Raw genomic sequence first — 21255 nt, forward strand, 5'->3', positions numbered from 1 at the left:
GTACAGCATAGAGTGAAACGAAACAACGTTCCTCCAGGACCATTGTGCTACATAAAACACAGGACTGTAAAGAATCCAAGAAACATAACGTAAAGGCACATAATACAGTATATAACAAGGTGCATGTGCAACACTGCAGAACAGAACACATATATCAGATATCAGACCAGTCCATGAGTGTTCAGGAGTCTCACTGCTTGGGGGAAGAAATTGTTACACATTCTGGTGGTGATGGAGGAAAGAGAGACCCCTATGATCTTCTCAGCTGTCTTCACTATCTGTTGTAGGGCTTTCCGATCCCTGACCATGCAATTTCACATCACTGGCTCTTTGTGAGAGTGAGAAAGTATGGATGTGTGTTTAGTGTGCCGTATGACTGACGTGCATCCTATCCATGGTTGGAAATAGGCAAACCTTTCTTGAAAGAGCAGGTTTGAAATATGAAAAGATCATGTGTACTCCAGACTTTGAGTATTTGCTCCGTAAAGTGTCTTAGTATAGTTATATGCTGTTAATGGTGCTGTAGTAAGTAAAGATTGAGTGATTAATAGAGTTGCGTTAGTATTGAAACACTGAGACATCTGAACCTTAACTTGGTTCACTTTGTACTCCTGTGATCTGTAGCAATGCAAATTTATACTTTATGTCCAAAAATCTGTGTCACATAAATTGACTGTTCAGTCAGTGACAACATCACACATTTAGAACTTTTGTTTTTAAGCAACTAGCTAATTACTGACTATTTGTAACATATGGAAATGTGCAAAACTCAAAATTTTGTGTTTTTGAAAACTGCATTTTAGTGGGCTCTGTTTGTGTCGGCACGAGTTTGCTATAAACATCCCTGTTTATATCTGCACACAGTACAGCATCATAAGTATCGAACAGGCCGTCACCCCAACAGTTGTTGTTTGTGCAGAGTAATGGGAGAGCTACAGTCAGTAGGCAAATGGCTGTACACAGCAGTGGTACTGAGAAAACCATATTGGAATTTAGAACGCCTCATGATGGATGGATATTTGCAGCTAACGACGCAGTGGGCTACATGTATACAAACTGTTTATTATAAGAACCTGATGCTCATGCGAACTACTGGAGAAATGTGACTGACATCTGAGAATGTAGACGCAGCAGTGAGCCTTTCCTCACAACAGCCAAGAATCAGTTTTGTGGTACATATTGGGTCTCTTAAACAAGTGAATAAATCTTTCAATGCTTTAATATATCTGAATATTGGTACATATCTGGTGAATGTCTTCATCTCTGTGATTTTTTTTTTTTTTTTTTTGATTTTTTTAAACAAGAGTTATGCTCAATACCACAAAGCTGGGAAAGTCTTGAAATTAATTCAAGAGCTTTACATTGAATTCAGTTTAATGCAGCGGCCTCCCCACTTAGCTGATCACTATCCAATTGAGCAACTGCCAGATGAGATGGATTAGCTTTTTTTGGGTAGAAAGCCTGCCACCTGCTGATTTAAAACCCACTATGAAACCTGTTCGAGTCAACACAGACCCACCATCCTGTGTTACACTTTCAACAAAGTGTACATATTCTTGGATGCCACAGAGGCTGAATTCCTTAGAAAAATGAAAAAAAGGATGTAACTTTTATTTGTCCAGTACATACAATAAATCTATTCATGCTTAACTTGCTATGTAATAAAAGTGCAATAATTCATGGTCGTTCTTGCTGAGATTAAATGGTGGTTTGAGTTGAACTAATTGTTAGCAAAAAGTAGAAATTATATTTCTATTATAAAACGTTTTTCCCATGCATGTGTTTTACTGCAAGATAAATGACTTCTTTCTGACTGTGTTAATGCTTTCATTAGACAGCTGTTTTGTGGTTTCAGACCAACACAAGAGGATTATCTTATGTTTATTGAATGGTTTTCTTTTTTTTCCTAATGCATTATGAACACAACTGTGTTTAAGCGTCATGCATTCTTTAGATTTACCTGTTTGGATCTATAAATAACATTATTGGTCAAGTTTGATTATCTCTACTCCCATTTTGATACTGCTTCTTGTTTCAGTATGAGTGGGTGAGTAATCATTTTAGTCGATTTTAATTTAATCACAAACTTAGATTTATTTAAATCCTATAAAGAAAGCAAACAAAAGTTGATATAGTATTACTGCCTCTGTATAGGTGTTTTTTTATTTAAATTATTTATTTATTAATTTTTCCCTCAAAACCTAGATAGAATAGTGAGTGTATAACGGGACAGCTAAAGTAAATGTGGAGATTAAATAGAATGCCCACTTGCATCCATACTGTGGTTCACTGGCTTTGGTGGAGTCTTACAAGGTCTTCTTGGAATCACCAAAACTTCTATGAAGTTTTTAATCAGGCCAAATAGTACGTGTAAATACAATTCAGAATTAACGTTTCAAAGGAGTTTACCTAAGATTTGTGTGATTTATTCCCATAAACAGATTGTTGTTCTAGAGCTTATTAAATTTTGGTTACTTTTTTTTACCTTTTATTCAAAGTGTCTTTCTTTAAAGCATGAATAATTTGGAGTAATTAAGCTACTCTTATTTAGTTACTAGCCCAATTTATTCCGTTTGTTTTTTGTTGCCAATGTTCAATCATTTATGTACGCATTTATGTATGGGGACAATGCATGGGTTTTGTCCCACCTCTGTGTGACTCTGAATTTGGTTAAGTCAGATTGTTTAATATTTTTCATTAAAACGAATAATAGACCAAATTAATGCAGGATCATACAGTGAGTTGGAGACTAGGCTTTGACCCATGACTTTTTTTTTTTAATAAATGGCATCACACATAAGCTTGTCTTGCTTTAGGGTTTTACTAGAAAAGGCAAATTCAGAAATGTATGGATTGAAAACAGGTAGTTTCAGGAAACACTGAAAAACCTATTCATCCATTTGTCCACCTATCATAGCTGTTACTTCAACAGGTCTGCAGGGATCGGATCCCTCCATGACAGCATCAGATGCAAGGCAGTAATTGGCTGTGAACTGGCCCCATGAGCCATTGCAAGGTGCATTAACAGATGCTCTGTAACACCACACCAGTGTAGAAGAGTAAAAATGAGCTAATATGGTTGTCTTTTGGAATATAGAAAAAAAACACCCAAATACATGGACTGTGAAGATCCATGGTAGCAGGGGGTGAATGTACTTTACAGACAGTGACCAGCTCCTAAATTGTAGGTAGATGTGGTATAGCGGGTCCACGGGTCAGAAAAACTTCCTGTTTTAATAAATAAATGATGAACTCTCTCATTCTGTGAGTGATCTGCCATGAAGACGCCCCATCTCTGGGTTGGTGCGAGGCGGTCAGCCGTCCATGCGTTGCTTTGCCAGCATGTGCAGGCAGTCTGATTGCCTTATCAGCCTGGGGCAGCAATCAGGCGATCGTACCTGCAACAGCGCCTCAGCCTATGAAGGTAGTGCACGTAAAGAAAGGGAGGACAAAGAAATAAACAGACAGAGCTGAGGTTAAAGGACAGGAGAAGCTTGCAGGAGTAAGAGAGAGGAAACTAGCTGGTTAACAGAGTGGAAGCAGGTGGATGGGAGTACAGCCCCAAAGAGAAGCAAGTGGCCATCACTCCTGTTGAGTGTCTTTAGGAGCAGGAGCAACCATTATGCTCTGGAGGTGCTCTCACCGGAAGGAGCCTTTGAGACGGCAGTGGTGGGAGTACAGAGCACCCGTGGTTCAGGTAGAGCAGGGCTTGGGGTTCCCCACGGACTACATGGAATTGGTGGAGGAGTACACGGGCCGGATGAGAAGGGTGTCTACACTTGTTTGTTAACGTCTATCCGGACTGCGAGTCCAAATAGGATAAGCTGGAGAGGTGTCGGATTTAAAGGAAGGCACCAGGGCTTGTGGGATTTGCAATTAGTTTCCTGCACTGTGTTTTAACCTCATTTTTAACAGATTTTTCTATTTATTGATTTTAACCTCTACAGTTTGGACCACTGCACTTTTTGGAACATTTTGATTTGTTTTAATAAAAGCACTTGCACTTTTCACCATCCCCTTTGCTTGGTGGTTTTGTTTTTCCTCATCTGCTACACTCATTCCTGTCAGGACTATTGATGGTGTCCGATTCAAGCAGCTCCCGAAAACGAAGAGGGTAGCAAGGAGCCGAACTGCACCATCATGGTAGATATAATCACATTGCTACCATGCCAGGGGTTTTATTCTTGTATTTTCCAATAAGAGCAGGCTCAGAGAGGGTACACAGATTTCTAAATATCATGCAGCAATAGTAGAGTATGTAACATTTACTTACATAAGCATATAGTACTAGGGTGTTGTACCATGTTAGCCATTACGGATGTAATGAGAAGTCAAGCGAAATGATACCTTTTATTGGCTAACTAAAAATTATTACAGTATGCAAGCTTTTGAGGCAACCTTGTCATCAGGTTAACAAAATACCTGATCTCCCTGTTACATATTTCATATTCTCACTGCTTTCTATTGGTAGGATTCACCTTTGCCCATCAAAGAAAATCAGCTAAGTTCATTCTTACTTGATTTCTTATGCCAAAGCCTCCCAAACTCCCTTGACTATGTGACTTCCCTAAAACATGGAAGTGACTCTAAATTGAATGAAGTGCAATATAATTTGGATTCACCATATTAGATGCCTTTTTCTTTTTCACTCCCCTCCCTGAGTGTTTATGATGGCCACTTTTTGTACTCACTCTGGTGCTCCACACATTTTCTTTTTAGTTATTTTCTAGGTGTATCATCTCTTTATCTCCTCTGTATTTCACTCCCCGGGGCATAAATGATGAAGGCTCAACAGGTAGAATGTTATGTTTATGAGGTTATTTCTTAGCATGAAAATCAACCTCCACCTGGTATCTCTTTTTTTAGTGCACATATTCATTTGCATTGGTACCTGCTGTTAAATTGTTATTTTAAAAGGAAGCCATTTAGAAGAAATTAAGGAAGCAAATTATTTATGAGAAAGCAAGTTGTTAATATGAAGAGGAAAATAAATAAAATGGTGAGTCCTTGTTTGAAAATGTATGACAACAAAGCATTAATCCAAATGATCCTACTTCTGCCTATCATTGTGGTAAGATGCTAAATTGGGCCCACCATTCAGTGCTGGGGTTAATTTAACATGAGCATAAATTAAAGGTGGATGAAAATCCTGGAAGAGCCACTGTTCGTGTGGAGTTTGCTTGTTCTCATGTCTGTGGGTCTCTCCCCCACTTTGGTATTCTGTTTTTTCTTTTATTTTTCCCCCAAGACATGAAGGTGACTGTAAATTGAATGAGGTGTAATATGATTTTGATCAACAATGTTATATGCCTTTTCATTTTTCTCTTTTCTGGCAGGTAAGGTTGTAGAAATTTTACATATTTTAATTAATTGTGGTATTTGTTCATTTCATTTAATTATTATAGCTGGAAGCTTTTGTCTCATATTACAGTAGGGCCCTATGTAACACAAAAGTGAAGAAGCAATACAACAACAGACACCAACTTATCAGTAACATTTATAATCTAGTTGTGTAAAACTCAACTCTTTAAAATAGACTTAAAATGCTACAGATTGATGATGATTCTTATTCTGCTGCTGCTTCTTCTGGCTGCTCCCATTAGGGGTTGCCTCAGCGGATCATCTTCTTCCATATTGTCCTGTCCTCTGCATCTTGCTCTGTTACACCCATCACCTGCATGTCCTCTCTCACCACATCCATAACCCTCCTCTTAGGCCTTCCTATTTTCCTCTTACCTGACAGCTCTATCTTTAACATCCTTTTCCCAATATACTCAGCATCTCTCCTCTGCACATGTCCAAACCAACAGTCTCGCCTCTCTGACTTTGTCTCCCAACCCTCCAACCTGATCCGAACCCTTTAATGCATTAATTTCTAAAAATGCTACAGAATGACTAATTACTAAAATTGTTTTCCCATGTTACTGGTGCATTGCAATCCTTTTTGTGCAAAATTAATAAGACACTGATGTTATTACTGAGGGAAAAAAAAAGTTGAGTCCCTATAATCTCAGCTTGTCTGTTGTTGTGATCACTAACTATCGGTTTTCGGAGCTCCCTCTCGAGACATTTCACCTTCCCACTTCAGTGTGTTCTTGTGAATTTCCTGTCAAGTTTTTGGGAGAAATGTGAGCTTGCCGTTGATTTGTTACTTGGTCAGCAAAAAAGCAAATATAGATAAGCTATGTTTTTGTGAAATAAAAAGCTGCAATTCAACCAAAAAAATATCAGATTATATGTTTTTATTTTGTTAACTAAGTTGTAACATGTCACAACACAGATAATTTGGATAAAATTTTTTTCTCTGAATTCCTTAGAACTTCAGCTTTATAGGGTGGTCAAATGGGGAAATTCTGCATTAATCTAATTCAGTTTCAGTTTATTTTTGTATAGCACTTTTCAATGGGTGTAGGCTCCGAGTACTATAACAAGTTCAGATGTAAAATGTAAATTACATCGTGTCAATTACATAATGCATACTTCTAAAGGTGCAGATTTATTTAAACATGCAATGAAACATAGCAGTTCCAAATATTATTGAAACCTAATATCTGTCCATTAATATTATCATTGAGGTCTGATACAAAAACATCTGTCAGCAGCTTCCCTGGAGTAAATAAACCACTTTTATGCCCATGATTGGTTATAAAGCAAAGTCAGACACAGTTACAGTCGTGGGGATGCAATCCTGTCATGGCCACATTTGTTTGAGGCAAAACCAGCCTTGGACAGGATGATAGTGAATCGCTGGGCCCACACCTATACAGGGTCTATTTAGGAACCTAATGTGCAGATCTTTGGGGTTGTGAGAGAAAACCCAGAGTATTCTTTGGAAGGCTCCACCTTATATGGACACACAGAGATTGAACAAACTCACGAGCAAAAAACGCATGTGAGATTAAAAAACACGGAATCTGTGAACCAGTAGCACTAAATACTTTTTAGTGTTCTGTCCCAGAATGTTGAGAATTTTGGGTAGTTAGACCTTTTGCTTTGTGTTTATGAGTAAGATTATCAAAAAACATCCATCTTATATAATTTATCCCCTTATTATATTTTAAGATTCATGTCTGCTGTTCTATGTGAAGTTTTTTTTTGGGTGTTTCTGATGCTACGATAGCGTATCTTTTCAGTTTTGTGTTTATAATACAATCGTTTGTATAGGTCCATTGCATAACCGTGAATGCAGGGCTATTTTTTTAAGCTGTCTTTGTATTAGAGGGGTTTGTCTTGCTTTTACTTTAAATTGCCAGTGCATTATATTTTAAACTGGCACTCCAGCTAGGATTGGGTTAACTTGTGCCCTGTGCTGTCAGTATAGACTTTGACTCCCTATGACGATAAAATGAGGTTGGATTAATTTATTAAATGCTTGGGTATTTCTGGTGTGCTGATAAAGAATGGTGTGTACACAGGTATTCTGAACATACAGATAAGAAGCAAAGAGAAAACATCCAGAGCTTTCAAATGGAATTTTTTTTTCTTATTTCAAATGTTTAGAACAAACTTTTATTTGTATTAAGTTTTGCAAATATCAAGGTTTAGTTTATAACTTATCTAAGAGTTGATGTGGTTTAGTCATTAAGAACATTGGACTATGAAATATAAGGTCACAGTATTGATCACTAAGACTGCCTCCATGTGTGACCCTCCACTTATTGCAATCACATGTATTCTGATTGAGCTTCTATATGTATAGTTCAAAATTCCAGCAGGTTAAAAAGTCACTTTTTTTTGGTGGAGTGTAGTTATTTTGTTTATAACCATCACAAACATCCTCGCAATTCTTGGCTATGTGCAAGTCACAGTCTCGGGTATTTGCTTGGTGGAGCTCAAATCCAAATCTGACCCATGAGACTGACTGTCACAGCTCTAGCAGATGTTGTGGTTAGAAGGTGCAAAATCTTATGCTGCCCTTTGTCACTCCTTCTTTTTCATATATTTAAGTAAGAGAAATATTATACTGGTACTAAGGAGGAGAAGGTGTGCTTTGTTTCTACGTGCAGTTCTTATACTGCATATCTGCTCCTGTTTTCTGCCCATGAAAATGTTAGTCTGGGCGTGTGGAACTTGATTTTTGAAAGGTCATGTTAAGCTTTTAATTCTGTAATTCTGTTACCTAATTGTTTCTTTAGCATTATTAGCCATCTTTTATGTTGACCTTTTTCTGCATTGTGGCTCAGTTTTAAAAATGAGTGTTCATTTCATGTAGTGCTATATTCTGTGACCTATGAATCTCTCATTTCAGAAATGTCATCTTCCATCCATTCACTTTCAGACTTGAACAAAAGGAGCCTGAGCTTTATCATTGCAGTATCAGGTGCCTGGCTTGAATGGCCATGAATAAGAATATTCATGCTCATACAGCAATTCTTGTTCACAACCAGGCCAGAATAGAGTTGCCAGTAATTGTAATATGCAAGTATTTGAGTTGTCAGAAAGAAACTGAAAAATCAACAACAAAAAAAAAACACACAGACATGGAGTGAAATCGTGCCAACTCCACGTGGACTGTGACTGGGTATGAGATGTTCACCCAGATCTCTAAAGCTATAAGGGAGTAGTAGTAACCAATGTACCACCCCCATATAAACTTGATTTAATTACGATTCCCAACCGCAAAACACTAAAGGCTATCTTGTTATCAGATAAAAAAAAAATGCCTTGCATGGCAGAAAAGCTGGATTGGTTAGGCTGTTGCACATTCCATTTGAGAGTTTCCTGCTGCAGACCATTTTATGTGCTTGTTTTATTGCATACTTTGAACTAAAGCGTCATCTATAAATATAGTTTCATTTAATTACAAGCTTGGTACTAGAAAAATGAAGGATTGCACTTTATCAGCAGTGAGTTACTTGTTTACAGGTTTTATGAGTTATCATGCGTGCTCTCCTCCAACTCTATATACTAAAATTGTGCAGTGGTGCATTTTTAAATCTAGTCTTTTAGGAAATGTAATTACTTGGAAGTAGATAATGTCTTTTTGAGGCTAGTGTGCATCTGGGGGATATCTTAATGTGTCATTGACCTGACAGAAATAAGCATTTTTAATATCAAAGCAAAATTTAGGGATGATTAAAGGGAGATGTGCAGTGTCACAACGTATCTCTCTCTTTCTGTGCCCTAGTGAGTCTTCATCTGATCTGATATATACTTCAATTTCTCCTAATGCACTAAACCAGGGTTTCTTAGTGAATCTTCTCAGGAATTGAAATGTTAAATTGTTAAATAGTGATTTTTTTTTTTTATTAAGGCCATGTCACATTGACTGACTTTTCCAGTGGTTTTCACTCATAGCCTTCATTTACATAATGTTATTGAGTTGCAGGCAGTTGGTGGGGCATACCCATGAAGGCCAGTTGCTTAGTCTAACATACCCAGATTTGTTTTTATGTCTTCAGTCATGAGGGTGGCCTCTGTGTGCATGAGAAATGAAAACCAATGAATGCTTATTCAGAAGCACAATGCATGTAATGCACCATTGAGGAGTAATGAATGCGGGTGCCATAAACCTCACAAACAGAAGAGAAGCTCGTCTTTCGCATGTCTCATTTTATGTACCGCAACGGGAGGAGGGGGTTTGTGGCAGAGTATTGTGGTTTGAATTCACCATTTCTGCTTACCCTTCGTACAGCAAGGGCACCATCGGTAAGTACGCCATTGACTGTCAGATAGATAGATGGAACTTTGTCTCCAAGGGAAATCTGACTTTTTACAGAAGCTATTTAAATAATAAATAGATAAGCAAGTAAATAAATAAATACACACACACAGAGGAATGACTATAAAGCAAGAAAATTCAAAAGAAAAAAGTTCAGACTTGGCTGTCACAGTCACAATGATGCACTATATAGGTGTACTGCTGTTAGTATAAGGGACCCCCAGTGGTGTTTCTTGACACACTTCTTCTGAATAATTAATTGTCTGAAAGTCCTGTGTTAGTGTGTCCCAGAGAGGATGTGTACAATTGTTCACAATTGCAGTCAGTTTTGTTTTAATTCTCTCCTTCACTGTGACCTCCAGGAGGTCACACAGTGTGTCTTATAACTGAGCCTGTCTTTTTAATTAGCTTGTTGATTTGGTGGGTCTCTGTCTTGAAGTGATGTTACCAGAGGGGTAAATCATATGAAGGATATCACTTCCCACTTTACAGGAACATAGTCTCCTAAGGAAGAAGAATTTGTGAATTTCCCATCGGGATTAATAAAGTATCTATCTATCTATCTATCTATCTATCATTCTCTGCCTTTTCTTATATAGTTCCTCTGTTTTCCGAGACCAGTCCAACCTGCATTAATGTGGACCCTCACATACTTGTAGAAGTGGAGCACCACTACATCCACTCCTTGAATAGTGATTGGGCAGAGGCTCTTTGGTATGGCAATCGGTTCCTTGGTTTTGCTGATGTTAAGATACTCAGTCTTATTCCCTTTATCAGTGCTCCCCATAAGTGAAAAGTCAGAGAAAATCTGCAAGTCACATGACCTGCTGTTTTTAGTTAGAGGTGTACAGAGTGAAGAGATAAGGAGATAGGACTGTTCCTTGTGTTGCTCAGAGTATTTGAACCTCACAAACTGCGGTCTGCCCGATTAAAGAGTCGAGCACAACTGTGCTGGAAACTTATCATGATGTTAATAAATTTGACATACCCAGCATTTTCAGTACTGTAAACTTACACAGTCTGACAACGAGATCAGCAATTGTAGCCGTCAAGTCTGACATCCCTAATGACTAGAAGTCTCATATGACATTGACTTTTAGGTAAAACCAAAGGTAATATTTCTTTGTCCTCTGGTCCCCAAATTAGGCATTTTGTTGTGCAGTCCTGTATAACTCTGAAAGTGTTTACTTACATTAGAAGCTTGTTAGAGATTTGCTTTGCAGACTCAGCCACACAAGTATTGGGGCAATGTAGACACTTTTAATAACAACCTAAATAAATTTATTTTGGAATGAACGTATGGAACAGCTCGATTTTTGACAATATTGAAGATCCACGTAAGAAGGTGGCACCACATTCAGTGGGGCACCTGGTGGCCCAGAACTGAATATTTTGGGTTATCAGATAGTTGTGTGATTTAGTTACAGAACTGTAGCAATGTTCCATATAATCTGAAGATAAAGTGAAACCTTCATCGGTTTATCAGGCCTATATGTGGTACTGTATTAAATGATAATAATTGTGGCCATCATTTCAAGTGACTCATTCAAATGCACAGCTGCATCAGACAGCTTACCTTGTGTTCCCAAAGCAAACACATATCTGGTATTTTTGAATTTTTAAACCAATTCCATAGAGAAGTGTTTAATAATGAAAGTTTTTTTTGCCTTTAAAATGCATCTGGATTTGTATGCTACCTGAGGTTCAACTGTGACAGCTCTCTCTCTCTCTCTCTCTCATATATTCTTCCACTTTCTGCCTTTGCTCTCAGTCTTGGTGTACAACTCTTCACATACCACCAGTGCTATGCATACCACAGGTTAAACTATGCTTAAACTAGTTACCATTGCTCCCTCTGATGGCCCTTAATTCCACTGCACTCCAGTATTGAGGAGCCACTTGGCAACTCTGGGCTGCATGCTTTCCTCCATGGGAAACATGTTTCCACTAACCCTTGGCTGGTTGCATCTGGCAGCTTAGAGAAATAAACTTGGCTACTTGCCTGACCTCTTAATACCTCGCTTAATGTGGTAGTCTAGGAGAATCTCCATTTACAGCACCTGTTAGACAAATGAGGCTTTTTACTCCCGGTATTTGATATGAACTCTTGTCAGGCACTTTTTATGGCTTGTAACTCTCTTGAGCCCCTTGTGTCCCTGGCAGCCTTTCAGCCAGATTGTTAATCTGTTACAAAACTTCAGAAATGAAGTACAGCAGATAAAATGTTTTACTTATAACTTCTCTTCATACAGTTTTTTTTTCCCCATGGAATTAACTTTCAGCTTTTTACTTTCTTAGATGCATACTGATGCAGCCCTTCTTTAAATCTTTCATAAATGAACATCATTTTGTAGGCTGTGAGACCAAAAATGTAATTTTTAACAAATTAGTTTTAGTCAGTCATATTTTCTGCATGAGCAATTCACTTTCATAGTTTGAAACTAATTATACATCTTCTCATCTTATTGCTTTAGAATATTGTTCTTCAGCTTCTTTCTCTACTTTTTGATTTCTGTCATGTAACAGCAAAGGAGCGCACATAACACAGTGCTTACTGAAAAATTCATGATACTAGTCCTTTATATACTAATCAATTTAGCATTATAATGAATCTTTTTGAAAAAAAAACAATGTTATTGATATTGATGGAATTTAATTATAGAGAATAAAACACAAATCAATAAAGTATATAGCCTTATAATGTGAGGACCTAATATAAAGAAATCCTTGATGAATTTTGAAGCATCAAAGACATTAACAGCATTTTTATTTTAGAAGAGTATTAATAAGTTAATTCCAGGTTCTAAAATTTGGACTGTTCTGTGTACTGAAAATTATATTATTTTCTAATTTTAAGACCTAGTTTTACCACTGAAGAGGTATGAGACAATGAACATGGAGCGTAGTGTAACATACTTCACAACAACATTTTGTCATATCATGAGGAGTTCAGAATTATACTGTGAAAGAATGTGGAGGAATTGTGCATCTGAAGCTGAATTTTTTAATTTTTTAAAACATAATCAAAGTGTAGGGCATTCCCAGGACAGTATGTGATCTAGTAAATCAGGTACTTGACAGCATTGTTCACATTTATTCTTTAAACATTTTAGATAATCTAAGATAAATATTTGCAAAGTTAAATTTTTAACTTAATTACTCAATGTTTTGAACAGATTGTGGAATGTATCTTGTATTTAGTATATGAAATTCTTATTAGAAGATCCCATTCTGATCCACCTTAATAAAAAAGATACACGTGTCTGTCTGGTTGCTACATCTGTCGTTCCAAAAGATGGCGTATCTCAAACATTTTTTAGTAATAAAATACATTACATTTGTTATTTCAATAGATGGTGCATCACAAACATTAACTGTTTTTACAAATCCCAAATGGCATATAATGACTTATGCAATGCATGGTGCACTGTAAACATTAATGCAAAGGTGTACATTGGTTACTTAGATTTCAACCCACTTTAAATGTGTAGCACAACTAGTAAGGAATGTAACCAGTGTGATGGATGGCCGGCTACATATTCCGGCCCTCACCCCCAGGCCGCCAGGAGGAGCTCTCCCGACAGCATGGACGTGCCCCGAATTCCAGCAGGGCCTCATGGACTTTGTAGTTTTTATGCACAGCCCTGCTGGATACCTTGGAGACCACCAGGAGTCGCTGTAGGGAGGCTCGTGGACTCTTATGTGCCCTATAACCTGGAAGTACATCCTGGTCACGTGAACAGGAGAAATGACATACTTCCAGGTTGAATAAAAGGACTTTTACCCTGACCTGGAAGTAATAAGGACTTGTGGACTGTTGGGCAGGAACACCTCTGGGTCAGGGAGTATAAAAGGACTCTGGGAAAGCCCAGACACTGAGCTGAGCTGGGAGGTAGGGTGGCGAAGTGTCTGGGAGAGGAGGATTGGTATTTGTAGTGATAGTGATTATTGTATGAGTAATGTGGAGTGGAGGGTGCATAGTACTCATATTTATAATAAAAAGAATAATAGTTGTACTTTTACCTGATGTCTGGCGTGGTACCTGAGGGTTCAAGAGGACGATAAAAGCCTCAACTGCTACACCAGTTATGAAAGCTCTTTATTACCTTTAATTACAATGCCTTCTAATCCACTGTTAAATAGGACTTCAGAAACAATAAGAGAATCTTTTATTCAAATTCAAGATCACAGGAACCTGGAGCCTATACTTTCAGCATTGAGCACAAGGCAAGAACTGATCTTGGATGAGAAGTAGTCTAATGCAAGTTGGGCTGCTCTGCATCAGCTATTTAAGATAACCAGCATCTCTGAGTTTTTACATTCTCCGCACGTCTGAGTTTTTACTTTCTCATATATGAAGTACAGGCAGTCCCCGGGTTACATATGAGATAGGGACTATAGGTTTGTACTTAAGTTGAATTTGTATGTAAGTCAGAACAGGTACATTATTTTAACAAATGCTATTGTTGACCGACTGTAACCAAGTGCTCTGCCAATGAATGATGGAGTTTCACCTCTTTCTGACCTTTTTATTATTTCTACTTTATTTTCAATGGTGATGGTTTTTCTCTTCTTTACTATATCACCAGCACCTGCATCAGATTTGAGACATTGTTGAATGGTGAAGACACAGCAGGAAGGCATTTTGGTGAATTTCGATGTTTTAGACCTCACCTAGTCCAATTTACTTTCTCGTAGGGAAAGTATTGTAATTGTCCAAAAATTCAATTTCGAGATTTTGATGAATCTTAATGTTTTAGACCTCCCTGAATCTGAAAATACCATTTTGGAATTGTGTGTGTGTTTGCATGTATATAAACACGATAACATGAGTACAATTTCACTTAGGTCAACCAAATTTTGCATACAAGTCTTAGGTACAAAACTTAGCTTAATAGTTGACAGAAATCTATTTCCAATAACTGGAAGTGGTACTTTTTTATTCATACAGCTTCAGAGGCCGATTTATTCAACTTTTATGATAATTGTTCAATATGTTATTTGATTTGATTTGTTGTTGATGGTTCTTTAATGTACAGTAATCCCTCGCTATATCGCGCTTCGCCTTTCGCGGCTTCACTCCATCGCGGATTTTATATGTAAGCATATTTAAATATATATCGCGTATTTTTCGCTGCTTCGCGGGTTTCTGCGGACAATGGGTCTTTTAATTTCTGGTACATGCTTCCTCAGTTGGTTTGCCCAGTTGATTTCATACAAGGGACGCTATTGGCAGATGGCTGAAAAGCTACCCAGCTTACTTTTCTCTTTCTCTTGCGCTGACTTTCTCTGATCCTGACGTAGGGGGATTGAGCAGGGGGGCTGTTCGCACACCTAGACGATACGGACGCTCGTGTAAAAATGCTGAAAGATTATCTTCACGTTGCTATCTTTTGTGCAGCTGCTTCCTGAAACAACATGCTGCACGGTGCTTCGCATACTTAAAAGCTCGAAGGGCACGTATTGATTTGTGCTTGAAAAACAAACTCTGTCTCTCTCTCTCTCTCTCTCTCTCTCTCTCTCTCTCTCTCTCTCTCTCTGTCTCTTTGTCTGCTCCTGACGGAGGGGGTGTGAGCTGCCGCCTTCAACAGCTTTGTGCCGCGGTGCTTCGCATACTTAAGCCAAACAGTCCTATTGATTTGTTTGCTTTTCTCTCTATCTCTGTGACAGTCACTGCTCCTGACACGCACTCCTTTGAAGAGGAAGATATGTTTGCATTCTTTTAATTGTGAGACGGAACTGTCATCTCTGTCTTGTCATGGAGCACAGTTTAAACTTCTGAAAAAGAGACAAATGTTTGTTTGCAGTGTTTGAATAACGTTCCTGTCTTTCTACAACCTCCTGTGTTTCTGCGCAAATCTGTGACCCAAGCATGACAATATAAAAATAACCATATAAACATATGGTTTCTACTTCGCGGATTTTCTTATTTCGCGGGTGGCTCTGCAACGCAACCCCCGCGATGGAAGAGGGATTACTGTACATAATATAAAAATATAATCATTGTCTTGCGATTTACTTCTGAAATATCCATCCCCAGAGAAAGTCTAGGGGAGACCACTCCCAATGTAGTAATAGCCTGTTGTTGTTTTGTGTTTTTAAACTTGGGATTTGAGAATATTATGCTTGTGTTGCAAATTTAGTGAAAGTAATTTACTGAACTTTCCTTTAAGCAACTAGGTGGAAGTAATTCAAAGAAGTGTGCCTCAACCCACTTGTGCCTTGTAGTAAAATCTTGTTCACATATACTGTGTTTTAATTATTGTTTTAAAAGCAGGGGGATGGCTACAACACGTGGGTCCTAAAAATATGCAAAGCAAAAAAAAAAAATCGGCCCATCTACTGGAATAAAGATGAGCGATGCATCAACTTGGATTATTTGAAAGATAACCAAAAAAGAAAAGAGACAATTACATATGTCTTGAGGACCAAAGTTTAGAAGTGTAATTTTAATTTTTTACTTGCCATTCCTCTTATTTTAATCATGCTTTTGCCATTTACCACCTTGTTACAACATCTTTAGTTGTTGTAGTGTAACATTTGTGTTAAATGCTCTTTTATGCTCGTCTATGACTTTTTCATAAACAGCCATTCAGATTTTTTATTTTTTTTTTTAAGCTGTAGCTGCTTATGCAAGCTTTGTTAGCATATGATTTGAGATGTAGACATATACACTGTATATGGCCAAAAGTATGTTGACACCCAACCAAATTACTGAGTTCAGGTGTTTCATTGTTAGCAGGTGCATAAAATCGAGCATATAGCCATGCAATCTCTGTTGGCAAGCATTGGTAGTAGAATGGGTCACACTGGAGAGTCAGCTGAGTAGTGTAAAGAATTGGAGTCTGGAGCAGTGGAAAGGTGTACTCTGGAGTGATGAATCATGCTTCTCTATCTGGAAATCTGAAGGAAGAATCTGGGTTTGGCAGTTGCTAGGAGAATTCTGCCTGCCAGATTACATTCTTCCTACTGAAATGTTTGTTGGATTAGGGATAATGGTCTAGGGCTATTCTTCAGGGTTTGGGCTAGGTCTCTTGGTTCTTAAGAAGAGTACTGTTAATACTAGCATACAAACCCATTTTAGGCAAATGGGTGCTTCAAACTTTATGGCAGCAGTTTAGGAAAAGCTCTTTTGTGTTACGGTCTTACTCTGCCCATATGCTTAAAGCCAAGTCCGTCCTTACAGACATGTTGGAACTCAAGTGCCCTGACCTAAGCCATTTTCGACATTTTGGGGTGATATTGGAATGCTGATTACGAGCCCACTCTTCTCATCCACCATCAGTACCTGACCTCACAAATGCTTTTGTGGTTGAATGGGCACAGATTCACCCAGACCCACTACAAAATCTTGTGGAGATCCTTCACAGAAGAGTGGAGGCTATTATAGCCACAAAGTGGTTTTGGATAACTCCACATTAATGCCCACGGTGTTGGAAAGGTGATCGGGTATCCACAAGCTTTTAGCCGTATAATGTAGTGTATCTGACAACATTCACTGTAAAACTGCACAAAGATTTAGAAAATCTGAAAAGGGGCACACTGGTGCAGTAGCTGGTGTTGCAGCCTTACAGCTTCAGAGACCTGGAATTGAATCCCAACCTGGATACTGCTTTTTGGGATAAGCACCAGGTCCCCAGTTTCTGTAAAATGACATTTCTCTTACAAGATCTTTATAAACCTTTTTGTAATCTGATGAACAGCTTCTGCTGATATATATTGTGCTGTTTCAAGTTTGTCATGTTAATCCAGTCAAATGTAATTCCTACCTGGTGTCTCCCACAAAGTAATGTTAGTTGTATAATACTAACAGTAGACAAAAAAAGTCTGGAGAATACACCACAATACATTAAATACAACTTCTGAAGATACATACAAGAAATGTACATCAGGTACACTCATGGTAGTGTTGGTAGGAGCTGCTGCTTATCCTTATGACCTGTGTGCTCTGCCTGCTTAAGATCATCAAAGATGGTAACTTCAAGAAAGGACAGCATCCCCTCCAAGTTTGATGATCAGCTTTCCTGGAGCAACAGTATTGAATTCTGAGTTACAGTACTCTAGCACTGTATAAAATTTCAATTATCAGATATGGAAGCATAAGGAATATGGTATCCTATGTGCGCTAGTTGTCATGATATGTAAAAAAACTGGAAGCAGTCAAAACTACTTAAAATGTTATGCCAGACTCTCAAAAGCATTTCATCACAATGAAAGTGAGTGCCATTGGATAGTAATTACTGAGGCGGTGAGTTTTGTTTTGTTTGGTACTGGGATCATTCTTTTCTTTTTAAAGCAGTTTGGAACCACCTCATGCTCTGTGTTTAAATGTGAGGCCTTGTATAAGGGGCAATATTACTTATTCATAAAAGTAAAATTGTTTATTGCTAGTCTATGATTTCTCAGCCTCTGGTCTTCTACAGCAGCTTCCCAGCACTTATTTCTGCTTAAGTATTATTATAGAAGAGGAAGTAGTATTTTTAAGTGCTTGAAATCCCCTGAAGTTTTTTTTTTTTTTATTGTCATTTCAGATACATTTTGGAGCAATGCTGGAGTGTACAATGATGAGTTTGGAAGCAGTTCAGCCTTTTTGAGACATAATAGCTGGCTGTGATGAACATGCCCCTGCATCAAATCTCTGTTATTCCACGCGATGTGAACTCATCAAGAGGCTCAAGTGGAAAACATAAGGAAAAAGACAAAGAAAATAAACAGGTAGGCACTCTGATAGTTTGCTTCAACTCAAATATTCATTTTGTTTATTGTAAAATGTACACAGTTTTGGTGTTGTTTTATTTTTAATGAGATACTTTTTGATGTTTATTCCAAATGTGCCTTTTCTTCTTGAAGGGTTGTTTTTTAATTTTGTATTTTACTGCTTGGGGTAATGGAGGAATGTGTGGTCCTCTTGTTTCAGAGGACTGAAAAATCCAAATGCTGTTAATTACATTTGAAACCCATTTAATCAATTCAGGATATCTGCCCATGTGGAGTCGGTGTTTGGTCTCCCTGTGTTCACCTGCTCCTCCCAAGGCTTGTTACAAAAGTACAATTTTCCCATAGTCTGAGTTCATGCTTTGTTGCATGAAACTGCAACATGGTTGATAATCTCTCTTGTAAGCTTCATTGCTGAGGTTTTTGTTTGTTGTATGAACCATCTTTGATGTTAGCAGTAGAAATAAGGAGTTGGTTAAGGATCTAGACTGGAAACCACAAATGTCCATCTCCACCACTGACTTGACTAATCCACCCTAAGCTTGTCAATTTCCTTGTCTGTTTTGTAATTGTTTACAATTGTTTGTTTCAAAGATGTATCTTATAACAAGTCGATTTAGTCAGACTTGAGTAGTGGCCAGATTATTGAAATTTTACCTTTATCACAGCTGATGGACCATTCATTTTTAAGAAGCTCTGAAAAACATGATATGTGCTTTCATTATTTTTAGCTTTTGCAATTGCAAAAGTGTTATCCTTAATTTCTGATGATGTTATTTGGGTTACAAAATAATTTTGTACCACAAGCTTTTTTTTTTTTTTTTTTCTTCTCCACCTTCATTTTGCAGTTACGCTTTTGATCTGTTAAATGACTTTTTCAAACAATTAACATGCAAATAATTCCCCTTATGCAACTGACAGAATTGTTGGGTTCCAATATTTCCAATAGAATATTATTGCATCAGAACATGTGAAGTCCATAGCACTGTTATCAGTAGACACAAATGCACAGAGAATGCTGCCTTGCTTGTACTGTATATGTTACGCTGAACATTAAGATAATCCACACAAGCCTCCTGTGTGTGTGTGTGTGTGTGTGTGTGTTGTGTGGTTTTTTTCTCCCCAAAAACAAGCTAGCCAACAAATAATCTTATCATATCTGTTTAATGTAGACAGGGACATTTTGGCCATGGCGCTGTGTACCTAAGCTGGCTAATAGTGATACAAAAAGAACGCAGGAGGAGAAGACAGCAGGGTAGTGTATGGCAGTTTGCATCAGCTTGAGTTTGTTGTTATATTTTAGGTGACTAATTGTATCTGGCTGTTAGCACTGATATGGTGGGAGAAAAATATTATAACTGACGCATTTTATAGACCTCATAACAACCTACAGAATTAATTACCTAGACTTACTTGATTTTAATTGATTGGTAAGAATTGAACCACATTCTTCACTATGCAAGTGTAAATTTAGATATTGGCAATGGAGATGTTTTGGGGAAAAAAAGAAGTTCTACTACTTAGTTGATCTGTTGAATGCAGACAGAGGTGAAGACTAGTGACAGAGACGAAGAGTGTGAAAGGTCCATGAAAAAAATTCTGTTAGCTCCCCCCTTTCTTATTTATAAAGACATTTCTGTAACATTGAAGAGCAACGTTTATGAAAGCTGACAGAAAAGTAGTGTGGTTTATGAGGGTGAGACTTGGACAATGAAAACCGAACATGAAGCAAAGCTGAAAAGAACAGCCATGAGAAGAATCCCGTGAATGAGTGGACTGTCACAAAGTGAGAGGAACATGAATGAGGGTGATTCAATAAGAGGTGCACCAAGAAGGGAATGAGGCCAAACGTGATGTAGCTGGAGGTGGTGTCAGATGATATGAAAAAAATGGCTTTCACCTAGGAGTGTATGATTACCACAAAATTCATAACTGAACATTACTTAATTTGATATTGTAAATGCAGTTATTCATTTTGATTAATAACACAGCAATAAAATGTTTTTTGTTGTCAACTTTATATGCTGTATGCATACAGTACAGTAGACGCCACTATTTAGCAGTTTTATAGGAACCACCTAAAAAAAATTTAGATGCTGCTGCCCTTATCATTTATATAATGAACTAGAATTCACATATAGCACCATCAAATTAAAAAAAAAAAAAAAAAAACATTGCTGCCTAAATACTTTTCAGGTTAACTTCACACTTACACAGTATGTGCACATTATCAGGCAAAATTAACTGTTACATTGAGTATGTAAGATATGGCAAATGATGAAAGCATAGACACCATGCTATGCACAATGTTTAGGCTTAGCCTAAATATCACAGGATATTAACCAACTGCTAATTGCACCCTATGAATGAGTCCAATCATTGATAGCAACAACGTTCAATACGTTCACCCCATTATCTATAATCATGCATACTTGCTGCTTCTCCTTCAACCCTCAGGCTGCCAGTACGACTCTCAAACCTTAAGCAGCTGCATTTCCGTTCTTGAGGAAAGTATGCTATTTGAAAGCATCTGCTTTTCAGTGTAAATTCCTCATCAGTATAATGAACCGTTATGCTCAGAAATGCTTCCATAGTTCTACTCAACCACAAATCAGTTGCGGTTTCATAAAATGCCACTTAGTTCAGATCCATTTCCATTTCTGTCCATTATTTGAAATAAAGTAAAGGCAGTACAAATTTGAAAAATAGTGGTAAGAAGGGATAAGGAATCTCTTACCCAGGGTTATGATTATTTTTGAAAACCTTCATTGTGTAGTTGTATTCATCCGTCCATCCATCCATTTTCCAACCCGCTGAATCCGAACACAGGGTCACGGAGGCCTGCTGGAGCCAGTCCCAGCCAACACATGGCACAAGGC

At 37.8% G+C, this 21255-nt stretch overlaps 1 protein-coding gene across 6 annotated transcripts in view; it reads left to right on the forward strand.

The window, feature by feature from the left end:
* The window catches only part of marchf8 (membrane-associated ring finger (C3HC4) 8), a 201552-nt gene that overhangs the window by 58632 nt on the left and 121665 nt on the right, over positions 1 to 21255 (forward strand). For all 6 annotated transcript variants that reach the window (XM_051923474.1, XM_028795931.2, XM_028795930.2 and 3 more), the window contains one exon: positions 18193 to 18376. Coding sequence is in view for 5 of the 6 variants with exons in the window: in XM_028795931.2 (XP_028651764.1) it covers positions 18275 to 18376 (102 nt within the window). In the remaining variant the exon portion in view is untranslated. The remainder of the gene's footprint in view (positions 1 to 18192; positions 18377 to 21255) is intronic.

This window comes from Erpetoichthys calabaricus, chromosome 2 (assembly GCF_900747795.2).
Source record: "Erpetoichthys calabaricus chromosome 2, fErpCal1.3, whole genome shotgun sequence".
NCBI lineage: Eukaryota > Metazoa > Chordata > Cladistia > Polypteriformes > Polypteridae > Erpetoichthys > Erpetoichthys calabaricus.